General features: G+C 44.2%; 1 protein-coding gene across 4 annotated transcripts in view; it reads right to left on the minus strand.

Annotated features, from left to right (window-relative positions):
* PLEKHG5 (pleckstrin homology and RhoGEF domain containing G5) overlaps positions 1-21,612 on the minus strand; it is a 210,352-nt gene that overhangs the window by 15,053 nt on the left and 173,687 nt on the right. For 3 of the 4 annotated variants that reach the window (XM_040429715.1, XM_040429732.1, XM_040429723.1), the window contains one exon: positions 2,988-3,161. In XM_040429715.1, coding sequence (XP_040285649.1) covers positions 2,988-3,161 — 174 coding nt within the window. Of the gene's footprint in view, positions 1-2,987; positions 3,162-4,405; positions 4,496-21,612 lie in introns of those variants that run through there. The other variant, XM_040429741.1, reaches the window with a different exon arrangement.

Consider the following 21,612-nt stretch of genomic DNA (forward strand, 5'->3'; position numbering starts at 1 on the left):
TAAACGGATGCCTCAGACTGATGCCATACAGTGCATCTGTTCATCATACAGTTGCATTGTAAAAATAAAAAAAAGTATACTTTTTTTTTTACCAGACTGTGCAGGATACAAGAACGTGAAGTGCTGTGTTTTTGTATCCTTTTTTTCCTAACGTATATATGTCAAAGTAAGCATAAACGGTGATGCGAACCCACCCTAAAGAACAACATATCCGAACTGCTATTGGAAGCGATGCCGAATTTTTGTTGTTGTATTGTCTTGGATTAAAGGTCATATCAATGGCTGCTGGCACACCGCTCCTCAAATTGTTCTTGTGCTGATTGGAGTTGAAACTATCTATTTATCTGTCTGTCTATTCGTATGTTCCCCTATCCGTATGTCAGTCTATCCGTATGTTCCCCTATCCGTATGTTCCCCTATCTGTATGTTCCCCTATCCGTATGTCAGTCTATCCGTATGTTCCCCTATCTGTATGTTCCCCTATCCGTATGTCAGTCTATCCGTATGTTCCCCTATCCGTATGTCAGTCTATCCGTATGTTCCCCTATCCGTATGTCAGTCTATCCGTATGTTCCCCTATCCGTATGTCTGTCTATCCGTATGTCAGTCTATCCGTATGTTCCCCTATCCGTATGTTCCCCTATCTGTATGTTCCCCTATCCGTATGTTCCCCTATCCGTATGTCCCTCTATCCGTATGTCCCTCTATCCGTATGTCGCTCTATCGTATGTCAGTCTATCCGTATGTTCCCCTATCCGTATGTTCCCCTATCTGTATGTTCCCCTATCCGTATGTCGCTCTATCGTATGTCAGTCTATCCGTATGTTCCCCTATCCGTATGTCAGTCTATCCGTATGTTCCCCTATCCGTATGTCTGTCTATTCGTATGTTCCCCTATCCGTATGTCACTCTATCCGTATGTTCCTCTATCCGTATGTCGCTCTATCCGTCTATCCCTATTGTCTGTGGAAGGATGATCTGATGTGTATTCCTATGAAAAAAAAACGCTCCTCATTATGAAAATCCCTCTTCTCTTTTGTCTGCTATATGGCGTTCTGGAATAATACTCTGTGTTTTTAAGAGTGTGAAAACCTGATTGCATAAAATAACACATTTGCAGCTTAAATGCTTAGGCAGGTGAGAGAACTTCTCCTTGCATACAGGTTGTGGGATGGGTGACAGACTCATTTACACCTCGCAGGTCCTTCACACTTACATAAGAGACAAGCAGCAAACATGTATTTGCTTAACCGCCAGACATGAATAAGGTCGGGCCCGTGTGCCTTGGATGTCCGGATGCTTCGGTGTTCTGAAGAACCAAACTTAGAAGATCATAGTGTTCTATGCACACCATGGATCAGTGTGGTAAACAGCCGTTACCCCCAAAAAATCTATGGGACCGTACTCTAGTTCTGCGTACCTCTAATTTCATATGTTCTATTTCTCTGCATGGCGTATTGTGGAGGGATGCTTCTACGAGAGAATACTGTGCGGTACGGAGGAACCATATGTCAGCACATCGAGTGGCTGCAGGTGTGTAATAGTGTGCGGTCATACAGGCCCAGTGTGCACAGCTTGGCCAGAAGATATCTCCGATTCTGCTTTGCTGTGACATAATCTGTATATTTTGTGTATTCATATAAATTGTATATTCTCCTAAAAACAGTCACTTATATAAACAGTGACTGTGTACACAGGGAATGTGATAAATCTGTCCAGGTGCCCACATTAGGGTGTGACTGAGCATGCTGGGACTTGTAGTTCTGAAGCAGCTGGTGACCCACATGTTGTCTATCACCCAGAGCAAATGCTGTGAGCTAAAGAAAACATAGGAATGTTTGCTCTACATGACAGCCCCTCAGAAAGCTGTATGAAGCGTCTGGATACCTGACCCCGACTGGTTTCACTTGAAACTTGCCCTTGTCACAACGTGTCTAATACTGATTCATTGACTCTTTCTATTTCAGTCTATTAGCAATCAGCAACCTGATGGTCCAATGCACTGGCACAATCTACATTCACGTGTTAGCATACCAATGGGCGGCACTTTACCATTAGTCAGATGCTGAATGCTCATTAGATGAGAGATAGATGAAACATAGAACAGATAATACAGATATGCCATTGGTAGATAGATAAGATAGACAGATAGGAAAATAGACAGATAGATAGATGGATAGATAGATAGATAGATAGATAGATGGATAGATAACAGATAGATAGATAGATAGATAGACAGATAGGAAAATAGACAGATAGATAGATAGATGGATAGATAGATGTGAGATAGATAGATGGACAGACAGATAGACAGATAGGAAAATAGACAGATAGATGGATAGATAGATATAGATAGATATGGGATAGATAGATAATAGATAGATAGATAATAGATAGATGGATAGATAGATAGATAGATAATAGATAGATAGATAGATAAATAGATAGATAATAGATAGATAGATAGATAGATAGATAATAGATAGATAGATAGATAAATAGATAGATAATAGATAGATGGATAATAGATAGATGGATGGATAGATAGATAGATAGATAGATAGATAAAATGATAAATTCCACGGCACATCCAAAAAAACGTGAGTTTTATTCACCAGAAATACAGCAACGTTTCAATCCACTCAGTGGGAGCTTTCTCAAGCAATTGTGACTGCTTGAGAAAGATCCCACTGAGTGGATTGAAACGTTGCTGTATTTCTGGTGAATAAAACTCATGTTTTTTTGGATGTGCCGTGGAATTTATCATTTTATGTAAGTAAGGTGGGTGGATCGCCCCCACAGCCGCAGCACCCTGCCACATTACTTCCTTTTTGCTGTGCTGCCCTTGTTTTTTATATATTGATTAGATAGATAGATAGATATGAGATAGATAGATAGATATGAGATAGATAGATAGATAGATAGATAGATAGATAGATAAAAGCACTATATTACATACATAATAACAAAAATCTAACAAACATCACCTTTCCAAATGGCCCGGTACCAGTTCCAAAGAAGCCGCTAAATCTACTGGCAGCTCTGTTCTTCCAGGTGTCGTTGTTCGGCAGTGAGGAGCTGGAATTCTGGAGAGTGTCTTGCAAGGGAATACTGGCATCCCCAAGGAATTCATTCATATTCTTTCTTCTTCTCCCTGGAGCCTGAGCAAAAAAGGAGAACCAAAAACAATATTATTCTCCAAGGCTGACACTATCATCGCTATAGACAAGTAAAATAGAACATTTCCAATTCTTGTCCGTTTTGCGGACAAGAATAGGCATTTCTATTATGGGCAAATTGCGGAACGGACACGGGCAGCATTCGTGTTTTGTGGATCTGCAATTTGCGGACCGCCCTACACGGCGTGGTCGTGTGCAAGAGCCCTAACTGTACTAGCTGACAAAAATGGGCCTGGAAGGAGCTGTATTTTTTTGACCAAACATACAGGTAGTGCAATGGCTGAGCCTAGGGGTGCAAAACAACCATGAGTATAATGAAGAACAATCTAAAAATAACATAATAAATACAATTAACAATAGAAAGTATAATAAAATGATAATATAACAAATGATAAATAACAATGTAAAACAATATAAAATTAATTGATATTTATATTTTTATTAATACTAATTATTATTATAGGGATACATGCAGGTTATATAAATCTGAAAGATAACAATAGTAATAGAAATACTCAGAAATAGTAGTCATTTTCTAACATCAGTCCATAATAAACAAGCCACTAAGCCCAAACCCCCTGGACGCATTTTAATGTCTATATTACACTTGGACCCCCAGGGTTTTGAACCAACTGAACACAGGACCATACAAGGATCATACTAGATCGGCTCAAGAGAACCTTTAGGGTCCCAGTCTTGTGGTCATAATACAAAAGTTAAAATGAGGCTTAATTTCGGCCACGTCAAAATGGTCAAATTTAATATCCACACCAACCCTGTTTACATTTCTGATCCGGGAAGCTGAGATATGGGGTGTATTTGGAGAACTGATATTAGCTTCTGCAGGGTTGAAGTATCAAAAATAATGTTGTACAACCATGACCAGGGAAAGTAAATGACCAGTGACCACCCAGTGTTGTAGGGTCCACTCAAACAGCACCTCATATCTCACCTTCCTAGACTTCTGTAATACGAGGGGAATTAAGATCTCATAAGAAATACTAATAATATTTCTCAACATTTTATTGAATTGCGCATATCTAACATCAATAGTCCAATGAAAATGTATTTTGATAATAATAGGACTAGTAACAATACTTTAATACTAGTAATGAGGTATGACCATATTACCACTGCTGCTGATACAAATAATAGTAATAATAAAACCCATAATCCAACAAGCAGAATAAAAAGCGGCACATCCCTATAAAGAAGCACATGCTCACCTCCACCTGGAGCCTGTCTCCAATAACAGACTGAATACCATACTGCTTCATGTACAATGCTGCCCAGCTGCCTCTAGAGCGGGGAATGAGCCAAACCTCCTCGCCTCCTCTCCCTTACCATGAATATCAAATCCCATATCTTACTGAGAGGAGGATGAAAGCCTTGTGTCAACACTCAGCGCAGAGTCAATAGTCAATAAAGCAGATTGCATTGCTGCCCTGGGTATTACTGAAGTCATGGCAATCACATTCCTTGCTCCTTTCCCCTTCTTCTGGTTGGAAATTGGCACTGTAGCTTTAAGAGAAACAGGCAGCGCATATTTGCATGCAGTGGGCAGGGAGGAGTGCGCCGCAGCTGGTGTCATGCCTGTGACTGTCTGCTAATGAGAACTGCTGCTGCGTCACTTTAACCCTTTCCAGGGTGTGCTATGGACCGTGCAGGGGCGTAGCTAAAAGCTCATGGGCCCTGGTGCAAGAGTTCAGCTTGGGCCCCCGTCCCTCAGTGCTTGTTGGCAAGGGGCAGGGGAGCACATATCCTTCCTGCTGCCTGAGGCAAACATTAAAAGGGCACCCCCTCATGCCAAATTCTTAACCTAACCCCTTCCCTCCAGCCAGAGGTGTAAATTGACCAGTATGCACTTTCTATAATGCCAGTGTCTTATGTGGCACAAGGGTCTTTGGGCCCCTCAGGCTCCTGGGCCCGGTAGCGACTGCTACCTCTGCACCTCCTATAGCTACGCCCCTGGGACTGTGGAATTAGTCATGTAGCAATGGTTTGAGGAGGTGGATAAAGATATACCATGGATATATCTATCTATCTATCTTGGAAAAATCTCTCTAAAAGGTCAATGAGATAGGCCAACGTACTAACCCTATATTGACCTATCTCATTGAGGTAGGATGTGACTACCTTGTCACTTTATGTTTGAAATAGCAGAATTGTTTTCTATTGACCCTAGGATACCTGTCAAAGTCCACTGAAAGTAAGATGCCCCCTAGTGGCATTATCATGGACCATGCACACAGCACTGCCCCCAGCATGGCCCACCAGATCTGTATTCCTGAGCTGTAGGCACTCAGTATGCTGAGGCATGAGTGGTACCATATTCTACCTCCTTAGGCCTCTTGCACACAAACGTGTTTTTTTTCCGTTTTTTGTGTTCCGTTTGCTGTCCGTATGCAGAACCATTCACTTCAATGGGTCCGCAAAAACAACGGAAGGTACTCCATAAGCCTTCCATTTCCGTTCCGTTCAAAGATAGAACATGTTCTATTATTGCCCGCAAATCATGCTCCGTGGCTCCATTCAAGTCAAAAAAACAGAATGCATCCGTATTTCTTCCGTATCTGTTCCGTTTTTGCCGAACCATTTATTGAAAATGTTATGCCCAGCCCAATTTTTTTATGTACTTACTGTTTAAACACGGTGTGCTGTCCGCATTTTTTGCGGACTTATTGAAATGAATGGGTCTGCATCCTATTTGCAAAAAAAAACGGAATGAACACGGAAACACAGCCGTTGTTATGGTCCGCGTCTGAGCCGCAGTTTTGGCAGCTTGGATGCTGACCCATTCACTTCAATTGGGCCGCAAAAGATGCGGACAGCACTCCATGTGCTGTCCGCATCCGTTGCTCCGTTCCATGGCCCCGCAAAAAAAATATAGCATGTCCTATTCTTGTCCGTTTTGCGGACAAGAATAGGCAGTTATATCAATGGCTGTCCGTGCTGTTCCGCAAATTGCGGAACGCACACGGACGCCATCTGTGTTTTGCGGATCCGCAATTTGCGGACCGCAAAAAACATACGGTCGTGTGCATGTAGCCTAACACAGACATATTACTCTATTCAACCATATCTGTTCCTTGTGAAGACCTGTGTGTCCTACTCTTTCGCAGGGGGGTTGTCACTCAGCTTTCACAGACCCCTGATCAAATGTAACTACATAACTTGGAAGCTTTTGCTTTCCAGAAAAGCTGAAACGGTGACCATACTGGTTCTCACCCACCAGATAAGAGAAGAAGGTTATTACGGACTAGTGAGAGGTCTTGTGTTGAGATCTTTCCAGACTTGAGCCCAAATTCTATTGGAACTTCGAACATTCCAGTGGGCTTCGACCTTCTCGAATGAGTCACTGGGATCCGTAAAAAAAAAAAATACAAACAGAGGCCTTTCTGTCCATGTTTACTAAGACAATGATGTAACCTAAACCCAGACAACACACCGCCACCTCCACACATCCAGGACAAGCACAAGCCTCAGCCTATAAATCCACATATATGTCCTGACGTAACACTCGCATTTCTGGCTGATAGCTGCAGGCATAAAACACACGAATATCACAACAACCATATACAAATTAGGCTACATGCACACGACCGTATGTGTTTTGCGGTCCGCAAATTGCTGATCCGTAAAAAAAAAAAACTGATGACATCCGTATGCCATCCGTTTTTTTTTTTTTGCGGATCCATTGTAACAATGCCTAAAACGGACAAGAATAGGACATGTTCCATTTTTTTTGCAGGGCTACGGAACGGACATACTGATGTGGATAGCATGTGATGTGCTGTCCGCATTTTTTGTGGACCCATTGAAATGAATGGGTCCGCATCCTATCCGCAAAAAAAACGGAACGGACACGGAAACAAACAACGATCGTGTGCATGTAGCCTTATACAAAGGTTACATGCCATTTTAGGTATTGCTACTTTCCCTCATGCTACCAGACAAAACACAGCAGCATGCTACGCTATTTTGCACCCCCATTTTTGGGGAATTCTGTGATGGAGGCTCCAACGCAGAAGTGAACACAACCTAAAAGCCCCCCCACACATTACTGTCAGTGAACCCACCACTTTCAACAGGGTTGGATGACAATCTATGTGAATGAGGAGCCCCTGATTCCCCCCCCCCCCCTCCCCAACTGATGTGACTACAACATATCTGATTTCAATGACACGTTGCGATTTGCAGTTCCTCATACGGAGGTAATACATTTTACAGGTAAGCCAGGTCAGCTTTTGCAATAAATATATATATATATATTTATATCATACATAAAAATAGATTGTATTAAAGATATTGAATTCGGGCTACAAAAAAAAAAATATATATACAAAAAGTTTCCACCACAGAATAAATTCTGGGGTAAAAATAAGAAATAAGCAAAATTAAAACAAAAACTATTTTACTATAACTATAATATTACACCTAATAATAGCATGACTCTTAGGCCTCATGCACACGACCGTATTTTTTTGCGGTCCGCAAAACGGGGTTCCGTTTTCCCGTGATCCATGACCGTTTTTTCGTCCGTGGGTCTTCCTTGATTTTTGGAGGATCCACGGACATGAAAAAAAAGTCGTTTTGGTGTCCGCCGGGCCGTGCGGAGCCAAACGGATCCGTCCTGAATTACAATGCAAGTCAATGGGGACGGATCCGTTTGACGTTGACACAATATGGTGCAATTTCAAACGGATCCGTCCCCATTGACTTTCAATGTAAAGTCTGGAGTCCCTTTTATACCATCAGATCGGAGTTTTCTCCAATCCGATGGTATATTTTAACTTGAAGCGTCCCCATCACCATGGGAACGCCTCTATGTTAGAATATACTGTCGGATATGAGTTAGATCGTGAAACCTCATTTCCGACAGTATATTCTAACACAGAGGCGTTCCCATGGTGATGGGGACGCTTCTAGTTAGAATATACTACAAACTGTGTACATGACTGCCCCCTGCTGCCTAGCAGCATCCGATCTCTTACAGGGGGCCGTGATCAGCACAATTAACCCCTCAGGTGCCGCACCTGAAGGGGTTAATTGTACTATCATATCCCCCTGTAAGAGATCAGGGCTGCCAGGCAGCAGGGGGCAGCCCCCCCCCCCCCTCCCCAGTTTGAATATCATTGGTGGCCAGTGCGGCCCCCCCCTCCCTTCCTCCCTCTATTGTAATAATTCGTTGGTGGCACAGTGTGCCCCCCCCCTTCCTCCCTCTATTGTAATAATTCGTTGGTGGCACAGTGTGCGCCCCCCCCCCCCCTTCCTCCCTCTATTGTAATAATTCGTTGGTGGCACAGTGTGCGCCCCCCCCCTTCCTCCCTCTATTGTAATAAATCGTTGGTGGCACAGTGTGCGCCCCCCATTGGCCCCCCTTCCCTCTATAGCATTAACAACATTGGTGGCCAGTGTGCGGCCTCCCATCTCCCCCCCCCCCCATCATTGGTGGCAGCGGAGTTCCGATCGGAGTCCCAGTTTAATCGCTGGGGCTCCGATCGGTAACCATGGCAACCGGGACTCTATTACAGTCCTGGTTGCCATGGTTACTTAGCAATAGTACAATAGTAGAAGATTCATACTTACCTGCTGCTGGCTGCTGCTGCGATGTTCGTGTCCGGCCGGGAGCTCCTCCTACTAGTAAGTGACAGTTCATTTAGCAATGCGCCGCCCAGACCCTGTCACTTACCAGTAGGTGGAGCTCCCGGCCGGACACGAACATCGCAGCAGCAGCCAGCAGCAGGTAAGTATGAATCTTCTACTATTGTACTATTGCTAAGTAACCATGGCAACCAGGACTGTAATAGAGTCCCGGTTGCCATGGTTACCGATCGGAGCCCCAGCGATTAAACTGGGACTCCGATCGGAACTCCGCTGCCACCAATGATGGGGGGGGGGGGGGGGGGAGATGGGAGGCCGCACACTGGCCACCAATGTGTTGTTAATGCTATAGAGGGAGGGGGGGCCGATGGGGGGCGCACACTGTGCCACCAACGAATTATTACAATAGAGGGAGGGGGGGGGAGCCGCAGTGGCCACCAATGATATTCAAACTGGGGAGGGGGGGAGGGTCTGCCCCCTGCTGCCTGGCAGCCCTGATCTCTTACAGGGGGCCAGATCAGCACAATTAACCCCTTCAGGTGCCGCACCTGAAGGGGTTAATTGTGCTGATCACGGCCCCCTGTAAGAGATCGGGTGCTGCCAGGCAGCAGGGGGCAGTCTTGTACACAGTTTGTAGTGTATTCTAACTAGAAGCGTCCCCATCACCATGGGAACGCTTCTGTGTTAGAATATACTGTCGGTTCTGAGTTTTCACGAAGTGAAAACTCAGCTTTGAAAAAGCTTTTATGCAGACGGATCTTCGGATCCGTCTGTATAAAAACTAACCTACGGCCACGGATCACGGACACGGATGCCAATCTTGTGTGCATCCGTGTTCTTTCACGGACCCATTGACTTGAATGGGTCCGTGAACCGTTGGCCGTGAAAAAAATAGGACAGGTCATATTTTTTTCACGGCCAGGAAACACGGCTCACGGATGCGGCTGCCAAACGGTGCATTCTCCGTTTTTTCCACGGACCCATTGAAAGTCAATGGGTCCGCGAAAAAAAACGGAAAACGGCACAACGGCCACGGATGCACACAACGGTCGTGTGCATGAGGCCTTAAAAAGAGAATAAAAAGACAAAAAATAAAAAAAATAAAAAACAATCTACCCTACATTGAAGACTGAGCTGATGCTTACCTTAAGGTCATTTGTCGTCATCAAGACTTCGTCTATTACAGAAAGCCGATCCCAACTCTTCCATTCTGAAATTCTACCCATGGTTGATTCCGAACTGATGGTCTTTTCCTTCATTTCAGGAGTAGAGATCCAGAATTACGTCTATTTTCGCTTATTTAACCGTAAAAAAGACTATTTAAATAAAAAAAAGTATAAAAATACTTGGCTGAGATCTGTGCTCTGGTCTTAGAGAACTGGTCACATATTAGTCTCGTGGAGAAGGGTCTCCTCACACTAGTCGAGTGGTAGAGCTGGACACTTGCCTAACATCAGCACAGACTGTGATGGATGAGGATCTTGAGGAGCAGGGGGAGATATAGGGCCAGGAGGAGTGACCAGTTAGACCTCATTTCCCTCCTGTCACCATTCAGCAAAGCAGATTTCATCAACTCATCAGTGGCGGACAAAGATAAAAGGAAGTCTGAGCTGTCAGTCTGGGACTCGAGCTGGCCGGTTTGGAGGGTGAGCAGATCACACCTCAGTTCCTTTCAGTGGGTTGCAGTGATAAAGAGGTGCTAAGGTTGCAGACATTGTGGGCCAACGCAGCCTTTCTACGACAGGGTCATTATGCAAATTGGTTCATCAGGAGGATTGGAGACGTGAAAGAAAACAAAAACAAAACAATCAAAAAAAAGCAAAAAAAGGTAAAAACTAAAGTTGAGCCCAATCAATACTCCTCAGTCAATACACAATTAAGGGTCTATATTTGCTTCATGACATATCAAGAGCCTCGAGAACAAGTCTTAGCACGACCTAAATGCATTAAGGTGGTTTCTGTAAACTGTTCTTAGACTGGCCATACCCTTTAGACAGTCAGCTGAACTACGTTTGGCCGACAGATATCTCATGCATACGTGTGTTCCTAATGGGGGGAGGAGAGAAAGCTACTGCTGGACACATCTGCCAGAGGCTTATCTCCCCCAAAATACAAGGATGGGGCATGTTAAAATGCAACAGCCCAATCTTTCTTTCCCCTGACATCTGCCGTTGTGGGGAAGTCAGGACAACTCCTTACATATTAGGTTGTTGACTGGCCCCGCCAAAAGTGTCAGGTTTGTCTGACATTAATCTAATGTGTATGGGGGGCTTAAATAAGTATATAATGAGTCTTGTAACTTTCTAATATTCTTTGGGAGAGATTTATCAAAACTGGTGTAAAGGAAAACAGGTTTAGTTGCCATAGCAACCAATCAGATTCCACCTTTCATTTTTCAGAGCTCCTTTGAAAAATGAAACGTGGAATCTGATGGATTGCTATGGCAACTAAACCTGTTTTCCTTTACAGCAGTTTTGATAAATCTTCCCCTTTGTGTTTCAGTTCCTCAACACTTATCAGGATTTCGCAGTTAGGGCTCATTCAGACGGCTGTATGTTGTCTGCAAAAATGCGGATCCGTTTTTTGCAGATTGGACCTAGCAGACCTATTCACTTCTATGGGGCCCCTTTCTTCCATTCTACGGCTCCGCAAAACAAATTAAATTAAACATGTCCTATACTTGTCAGTGACAATCAGGATGTCGCCCCATTGAAGTTTATGAGTCTATGGGTTGAAGTGTATGCACTACAAATGCCACCTTACCATTATTCTGCGGGTCAGTACCAGTACGGCAATACCAACTTAAAAAATCTATGAAAAAAATGCTGACACCTATAGCTTTTTCTATATTTCCATCTGCAGAGATTTGTGAGGTCTTATTTGCAGGGTGTAGTCAAGAATGGTCGGCCTCGTTGGACGCCCGCACGGGAAAGAAGAAAATCCACAACGTAATAAGAAAATCCCAGCGGGCGCTTGGTCTTTAGTTCATGTATCCTTTATTTCAACTGTAACAATGTATCAGTAACAATGACAATGGACGCGTTTCGGCCAGTCCAGCCTTTATCAACTTGACTGGCCGAAACGCGTCCATTGTCATTCTGATACATTGTTACAGATGAAATAAAGGATACATGGACTAAAGACCGAGCGCCCGCTGGGATTTCCTTATTATTTGCAGGGTGAGCTGTAACTTTTAGTGGTGCCATTTGGAGGTACATATTACTTTTTAATAACTTTTTATTTCGTTTTGAGAGGCAAGGTGACCCTAATACACTGATTTGGACATTTGGCTTTTTTGGATAGATACTTTTATATTTTACTTTTATATTATCTTCTATTATATTCAGATATGCAATACCAATGATGTATATATTTTATAGTTTATTTTAAGATGTAAAATTTAAAATAGGGGGTAATTGGAATTTAATTTTTTTTTTTTATATTCTTTAAAACACCACTGAAGCCAGTCATTGGCTGGAGCAGCACACGTAACCATTTCCTAACCCCATCCGGTAGAAAACAAGCTGGGGATCAGAAGATGGAGAAATGGGAGCCAGCGAGAAGGACCGGAGAGGCAGGAAGTAGGTACTTTCACACTAGCGTTTTTCTTTTCCGGCATTGAGTTCCGTCATAGGTGCTCAATACCGGAAAAGAACTGATCAGTTTTAGGCTACTTTCACACTGGCGCTTTGGCTTTCCGTTTGTGAGATCCATTCAGGACTCTCACAAGCGGTCCAGTTTTGCCCTAATGCATTCTGAATGGATAAGGATCCACTCAGAATGCATCAGTTTGCCTCCGTTCAGTCTCCATTCTGCTTTGGAGACGGGCACCAAAACGCTGCCTGCAGCTTGGTGTCCGTCTGATGAAACTGAGCCAAACCGATCCGTTCGGACACACAATGTAAGTCAATGGGGACGGTTCCGTTTTCTATGACACAATCTGGCACAATAGAAAACGGATCCGTCCTCCATTGACTTTCAATGGTGTTCAAGACGGATCCGTCTTGGCTATGTTACAGATAATACAAACGGATCCGTTCTGAACAGATGCAGACGGTTGTATTATCTGAACGGATCCGTCTGTGCAGATCCATGACGGATCCGCACCAAACACGAGTGTGAAAGTAGCCTTATCCCCATGCATTTTGAATGGAGAGAAATCCGTTCAGGATGCATCAGGATGTCATCAGTTCAGTCACTGAACGGTGTTTTGGATGGAGGAAATACCGCAGCATATTATCTCCGTCCAAAATTCTGGATCAGTTGCTGGAATGAAAATGTGAAAATAGAAACTGATCCATTTGTCCGTATGACAAACAGAGAGATGGATCCGTTCTTGCAATGCATTTGTGAGACGGATCCGCATCCGGATCCGTCTACTAATGCTGTCCGTTTGCATGCACATTGCCTGATCCGGCAGGCAGATCCGGCGACGGAACTACTCTGCCGCAAGTGTGAAAGTAGCCTAAGGCCTAGTTCTCACGAACGTATGGCTTTTATAGTTTTTAGCGGTCCGTTTTTTACGGATCCGTTGTTCCATTTTTGAGTTCCGTTGTGTTTCCGTTTCCTTTCCGTTTTTCCGTTCCGTTTTTCCATATGCCATATACAGTATACAGTAATTACATAGAAAAAATTGGACTGGGCATAACATTTTCAATAGATGGTTCAGCAAAAACGGAACGGATACGGAAGACATACGGATGCATTTCCGTATGTGTTCCGTTTTTTTTGCGGACCCATTGACTTGAATGGAGCCACGGAACGTGATTTGCGGGCAATAATAGGACATGTTCTATCTTTCAACGGAATGGAAAAACAGAAACGGAATGCTTACGGAACACATTCCGTTTTTAATGAAGAACCATTGAAATGAATGGACCGTATACGGAACACAAAAAAACGGCCCGTACACTCGCAAAAAAAACGATCGTGTGAACTAGGCCTAAGTATGAATCTTTCAATAGGTGATGCAGGGCATAGGTCTTTTGGTAGAGTAAATGCAGCCAAATACACTCCCAATTCGCCTCGTACTATCTATCTATGTTTATTACCCCTTTCCCATTGACTTCTATGGAAAAACACAATCATATCTGCTTCAAAGAAGTACCATGTCACTTCTAAAGTGTCTTTCATACCAGCTGCGGAATAAACCTCTTACTATGTGCACATGGTTGAGTTTTTTATATTGAAGTCCATAGGAAGCTGTTGAGGGTGTTTGGAATGTGGATTACACAGCGTCCATTTTTCGCTGCTGACTCAGTGGCAGATTTTGCCCATGTGAACATAGCCTTAGGCCTTAAAGGGGTATTCTAGAATTTTAATATTGATGCCCAGGACGGGACATCAGTATCTGATTGTCGGGGGTCCAGCTACCCATAACCCCACCTAGCAGCTATCTCTACCCTAGAACTACAGCGCTCCATCCACTGTGCAGTCGGCAGAGCTGGTTACTGAAGTGAATGGGAGCCACGCTGCACTTACCAGTTTCGGACGGCGCTGCGTGGTTCTGGAGCCAATTTCCAGCTCCAGAGCTACTTTGAAGTAGCTGATCGGCAGGGGTATGGGCTGTCGGACCCCAGAGATCAGATATTGATGGCCTGTCCACAGCGGTTACATTATCATATCTTAGCGAGAATGTGCAGGAGAATTAGGGTCCTCCACCCAATTCCCACAAGTGACTTGGCTGCATCCAGGTAGGTCAAGGATCCCCTGTTCTCCTGACAAGTGGGGGGACCAGGACCCCCACACACCTATCAGACATGGCACATCCTCTGGCTGTACTTGTATCTACTTGTAGCACACTGATACAATCTACAAGTGGAATACACTGTAGGTCTTTTGTTGATTGCTGATGTAGCTGATGTCTCAATTAGTAGCTTCAATACAAACAATAATGAAAAGCTGCGCACAATATACACCACGGCCTCATACAATGACCCCCCTTGTGGGGAAATGAAATGAATCCAGTTAATGTTATCAGACACAGGCATCGATAGTTTCCTGGATGTGGATGAGCCCAAGGTACCTGTATGTCAGTGAATGGAGACTTCACACGTCTACTGATGGCTCATTGTGTCCCTCTATCAATGGTCAAAGGAACTAGCGCTTTATGAATATCCATTGCTGCATCCAAAACGCAATCTCGGCATCATTCACCTCTGCTGCTTTGCATCACAGCCTGCCTCTTTTGCCTAGTATTAACATATAATGCAAAGTACAGGACATTTCCCCATCGACATAAAAATCTGTAAATATCTGCTTCCAAAATTGTGCCCAGCCGGTTTCTGGGAAAGCTGGGTTATAATGAATAGGGGCATAGCTTTGGGAGATGCAATGGTACCAGCTGTACCCATAACCAATGTCTCTCTGTCATATGAGAAGACATCAGTATGGCACCCGGTAGGTGGGGTGCCCTGTGAAAGATTCTGCATTAGGGCTCAAGCGCCACCTCTGCCACCACTACAGGGGTTATTGCTCCTTTTCCCCAGCTCCCATATTGCTGTTTAACTCCCATCAGGAATCTAGAAAAGCTGGGTGACAACAGATACAACTAAGGAATGGCATACAACAGAAAAGGAAGAACCAATTATTATTATAGTGAAAATTACATTTTGGCTTATTTACCCGGGTTTACATAGGACTGTACCTTTCGTCATCACTGTGCACAATGAAATAAAATTTAAAAAATCAGCTCTGCTACATCTATAGCAGAGCCAAGTTGGTTATTTGGCACAATTTATTGACCATGCACAATTTTCTTTCTGTGGCTTTACCCGAGACTGCGGATAAGGCTTTGTCCGCATCTCAGTCTGCAAAAAACAGAGCAGAAAAATGCAGACACTTTCAGTGTGCATTCCCCATTTTCCTCCCTCCCATCAATAGAAATGAATATTTTCGTGTACAATACAGACAAGAGTAGGACATGTTTTATAATTTGTGGAATGGAAAAGATGGATCTGCAAAAAACATGCTTGTCCCCATAGCAATGAATGGGTCGGTGTCAGGGGCGTAACGGGGGGCCGGGACCCGCTGCAATCACTTGTAATAGGAGCGCTTTGACGGGGCCCGGCATGAAGTGCAGTGACAATGCCGGGCCCCGTCAGAGCGCTCTTCAAATGTGTGTATGCGCCCCGGGCGCAGAGGCAGGGGGAGTGCAGCGGTAAGGAAGGATGATGGGGATGGGGGGGCGCCCGCTCCCTGCTTCACTGTTCTTCTGAGCGTTCCCCCCGCTGGCCGCACATCGCGCTGCTGGCTGTGGGAGAAGCGCTGAAGGCCCGGGAATCAGCCTCCAGCACAGCCAGCAGTGTGATGTGAGTATGGGAACGCATCATCAGGGAAAAAGGTAAGTATGTGTTTTATTTTTATAAAGCTGCAGACTAGGGGCAACATCTACTGTGAGGGGGCTGTGGGCATAACTACTGTGAGGGGGCACACGCTGGCATAACTACTATGAGGGGGCACATATCTGCCATAACTTCAGCGAGGGGCACATAATCTGGCATAACTAATGTGAGGGGGCACATAATCTGGCATAACCACTGTGAGGGGGCACATATTTGGGCATATCTACTGTGAGGGGCACATAATCTGGCATAACTACTGTGAGGGGCACATAATCTGGCATAACTACTGTTAAGAGGCACATATCTGGGCATAACTACTGTGAGAGGCAAAAAATCTGTCATAACTACTGTGAGGGAGGCACATATCTGGGCATATCTACTGTGAGGGGCACATAATCTGGAATAACTACTGTGAGGGGCACATATCTGGGCAAAACTACAGTGACTAGGCACAAAAGTGGGCATAACTACTGTGACAGGAACAAAGGTGGGCATAACTGCTGTGAGGGGCCACAAGGAGGACATAACTATTTTTGAAGGGACCACAAGGTGGGCTTAATTACTGTGAGGGGCCACAAGGTGGGTATTAGTACTGTGAGGGGCCACAATGTGGGCATTAGTACTGTGTGGTAGCACTTAGGGGAAATGCCCTAGATTACACTGCTATACATTGGCATGGCTCAGTCTTACAGACCAGTACAGCGCCCCCTGCTGGTGATTTCATAGGGGCAGTCACTATCCCTTCCTTATGTGATTATTCTTTTTTTCTCCCCACAGGGACCTTGTTTGTATCCAGAGGACATCACGCCGATGTCAGGATAGGACCAGATTTTATTAGTTAGGACTGGGTGAGTGTAGCCATGCATTGGGCTTAGTGTAAAGAAAATCTGCCACCTTTTTGTAAAAATGTGGGGGGGGGGGGGGGGGTCCGATCCAATATTGCACTGGGGCCCATAACACTCTAGTTACGCCACTGGTCGGTGTGCTATCTGCAACTGAAAAATATGGTCGTGTGCACAAGGCCTAAAGCTGTTGTGGTCTCTTAATTATCAATGTGCACAAAACGTCCCATGAAATGAAAAGTTCAGCTCTGCTACATGTGCACAAAGCTGAGTTGACCATGTGTGTTCTGCGGGTTTTTGCAAATGGAAACCTATTACTTATCTGAAATAGCGACACACACATTAAAGAAGAGTTAAATCACAATACATCTCTAACTCTGCTACATCTGCATGACATCATATTATGTTCAGAGCACAACGCAGCCCCGACTCCTGATGGGATGTGCTCCTCCACCAGATGTCTGGCTTGCTCTGTGACACAAAAGGTGACAATCTGATCTATTTCACACTCCTGTTTCTATTGCTGGTTCCTAAAGTGTGGGCTCCAGATGTCTGTTCCTAAAGCCAATAGAGCAAGCAGCTGAGAAGTCCACATTGGACCAACAGGACCTGAACGTCTAGCTCCGCCCACCTGGAGGGCACGTGCAGCACACCTGGTTTATTTTACCACATGTAGTAACATAAAGTTTATTTTCAGAAGCTTCCCTTAAAATAACAAGTCACTTTCCCCCTCCCTGTCCATTATGCTCCGAGGGTCCACTCTTTGCTCAGCTGTCCCTTCTAATGATAAGTGGCCGGATTCTGTTTGTCTGCTGAAGCCTCACCTCTGTAGGCTGCATGTAAAGGTGGCCACAGAATCAGTAATCCTATAAATAAGCCGAATGTAATCCTATGTCAAAGAAACACTTCAATGGCGGGGTGGAGGGAACATTTTCCAGAGTGTGAACAGTTAAATTCAATCGTAGAGTTTCTTTTCCCAGTAATGACAGCCGCTAGAGCCACTACACCACCACTGGTAGTGAGATGTCACCAGGATGTCCGACTTCCACTTACCTCCAGTGTTCATACGAGACAACAGTGGTCTACGTTATATAGGAGGCCACTGACAGTAAAACCAGCCATGTGCACTACATAAAAGTCATCCAAACTGACCAACAATCTACAAATGATCCCACAGATAATTGTTGGGGGGCCATACATATTGCATAGATGTCGTCCACATAAGCAATGCCTTATACACCCCCCCCTTCCCCCCAGGATGTGCCTTGTCTCCCTGGACAGCAAAGGAATCACCTTCTGAAATCCAACTGCCCATCCTTTTTACTATAGACGTTTGCTGTTGGCGGAGTGTCAGGACACCCTAGGGTGGCCACTTGTTTAACCCCAAAAACATTCTAGGGCACATCCTTAACCCCGGGACGTCATGCCCCCACCTAACGTTTCCTGGCAAGAGGAAAAAGGTGGCGGAAACCTTAAAGGTATTGTCCCACTAATAATATTCTACATTTTTCAAACCAGCACCCGGATCTGAATACTTTTGTAATTGCATGTAATTAAAACTGTATTATAGCTACTGAGTTATTCATTAAAATGTATCTGTATAGCGCCACCTGCTGTTTGCTCTTTTTCCAGTTTCTCTGTCCTACTCACTGAGGTGGTCGCACATGCTCAGTTCCATCCTTCAACTGTCACCAGCTGCAGCAGAAAGGACACGCCCTCTGAGAAAGGACACGCCCCCTAAGCTGCCAGCTTGAAATAAATCTAGCAGAAATATTGGAGCAATGAATGGGGAGATCTCTGGATCCATGGGACGTACAGGGCCGGTTCTAGCTTTGTTAGAAAGAGATCGTCATGTACTAATGATGTCTGATTTTCATTTTTTACAGTACTCATGGGATATCCCCTTTAAGGTGAACTGTGCGGGGCTCGGAGGCACATTTTCCACTATGGAGAAGGGAATGAAATGATGCCAACATTCCTTGAGCTTTTGTGTCTTTGTCTTGTCATATATGATGAAAATGAATAAAAAAAAATATATATATATATAATAAAAAAAAAATGATGCCAACATGCTCCAGTCTATTCCACCCGAACGAGTCATTCATATGAAGAGATTTGCCTATCAGCAACATTTTCTATTCATTAAACATCCACCTCCACATACGTTTCAAAAAAGCCAGGAGACATGACTGCTCTATAGAAAAAAGTCTGCAGCCCGTGACCTCACTGTCTCCAAGAGTGACAAATACTTCCCTCCTAATATGTTATATGTGACAGGAATGACATCACTACGCCTCCAAACACAAGTGATGACATCACCACCACCCGCCTAAAGATGGCTGCAGCCAAGCTGATGGATGTATTATTCTCCAAGTCTGCCAAATCTCCCCATCTGTCTGCTGGGTACATCTCCCATCTTGCACTCATCTCAATGAAGCAGATGGTTCGTTACCGGCTTCTTGTTCAGAGATTGTCACAAAGCTTTGTCACTTCTCCACGTCCCTTGAATTATTTCTCTATAGACATTCTCACATCATCATTTGGAAGACAAAAGGTTCTGCACAGAAGCATCTGCTCGGAGAATACAGCGCAGATTACACTGTCATTACCATCATCATCGCCACCATAGAGGGAAAGGAGAAAAATAGTGTTTTGTTATATGCAAAATTACAACAAAATGCACTTCAAGGGCCAAAAAACATAAAGCCGGCAGCTTGTTCTAATAGTTCCGTAGTGTAACAATAATGTTATATAGATGGATAGAATGTCCATCTACTGTAGGTATCATGTGAGATAACGTAGCGCTAACGGGGAATGGGCAGGGAATTTGTCATTGATAGAAGAACATTACAGTCTGTTCTCTCCCTAGCTGACAGCAGAGAACAATAGTCTGTTTTACCTGCACAGTCAGTGGAGATAACATAGACTCTTATATTTGTAACATCAGGTCAGGGGTTAACACTTGGGTATTAGGGCAGTGGTTTAGGGCCCCTCAAATAATGCACTCTTTCCATGTGAAGGGGTTTTCAGGATTTACTACTTGAGGACTAACCAATACAGCGCCACTCTTGCCTTTGTGGCTGTATAGGGTACTGCAGCTTAGCCACAGCTCAGCTCCATTTACATGACACTAGCTACATGGACAGCGGGGTACTGCAATGAAAAAGTCTGCATTCCTCTAGGAGGCAGCTCATTCCTTCTGTGGAGGATCCTGGGGTCTGTACCTTCACAATCACCATACTGATGGCCTATCGTAAGGCAAGACCATCAGTGTTAAAGCCTGCAATGCTCAGATGAAACATTCGGACCCCCCTCAAGTATACCATGACTATGAGAGGTCCAAAACCCACATACACATGATAGAAAAGTCCTCTGAAACTGGCAGGATTGTCTGACCTTCTAATGTGTATGAGAGCCTCCCAACTCTTGCCTAACCCACCAATACACATGCACACTTGGCTTGGCTGAGCATGCATGTGTCCTGAACAGGAGGAGAGGAGAAACTCACAGCCAGACAACTCTGTCTGAGGTTTATACCCCCACAAACAAACGGATCCAATCCCCTGATCCTTATCTGCCCCCGAATCTGCTGTCAGGAGAGAGCCGGGAGGCCCCCATACACATTAGATGGTCCTGACAAAATATATCTGATGTATATGTCCAGCATTAAACCCCTCTCTATTAGAAACACATGCATGCACTGTTATCAGCAGAGTTCAGCAAATTACTCAAAATTAGATATGGGCAAATCGGTTGAACGTTTCGATCCAGGTCTGAGTAGATTCTACCTGGACTGAAGTGCTCCAACTGGCCTGAAATTTTCTGTCTGATGTTCTGAGGTCTCGTAGCACTCATATTTTTCTCTCTAGTCCCTTCAGTTTTTTTATTTTTTTGTTCAAAATTCAAATTAGAATCAAATCATAAAAAAATTTGATTGACATGCAACTTGAATTTTTACAAAATTTGGGTTGAATTTGATCCGTTTAGAATCGATTCACTCATCATTAGTTACTGGGAGAACAGCCACAGGCAAGTTGCGTCAGTTGTAAGAATTACGGCTATGGTCGTGGTAACCACCATTTTACTATGACTGACCGGAGGAGCCCAGGTCTTATTGCTGGGGGTTTTCACTCTGGCATTAAGAAGAAGAAGAAAATAACAAACCAGTATCAGATTTCGTCCTGGCGATTTCGGGTTTAATGGTCTTTGTCGCTAATGGACACCTGATCTGTGTTGTGTGTCGCTATATTCCTTTCTGTTATGTATATAAATAAGGGGACACTTAAGATGAATGCACAGGTCACCGAGAGCCTGGAATGCCGGCCACACTACAAAGGAAACGTCTCTGAAAAAGATAAACTGCGCTCGTTCTAGCGAATCAGCCTTCCCAGAAGTAAAAAATATGTGATAATCACCAAAATATATTCCTGCCAGGTGTGTAGATGCTCGATGGACTCCAGTGTACACAGGGATATACATACTACAGAAGGAACCCATTCTGTCGCTATGGGGTAAAGAAATGGGCCCAAATTACCTAAGCCCCATCCTCTTTCCGAGGGGCGGTGTTCATATCCACAATAACAGTATAAAAAAGTAAAGCGGAAATAGTCCGAGGATTGTGCCATCAAAGGACCCTCCATTCCT

This window comes from Bufo bufo, chromosome 1, assembly GCF_905171765.1.
Source record: "Bufo bufo chromosome 1, aBufBuf1.1, whole genome shotgun sequence".
In the NCBI taxonomy this organism is placed as follows: domain Eukaryota; kingdom Metazoa; phylum Chordata; class Amphibia; order Anura; family Bufonidae; genus Bufo; species Bufo bufo.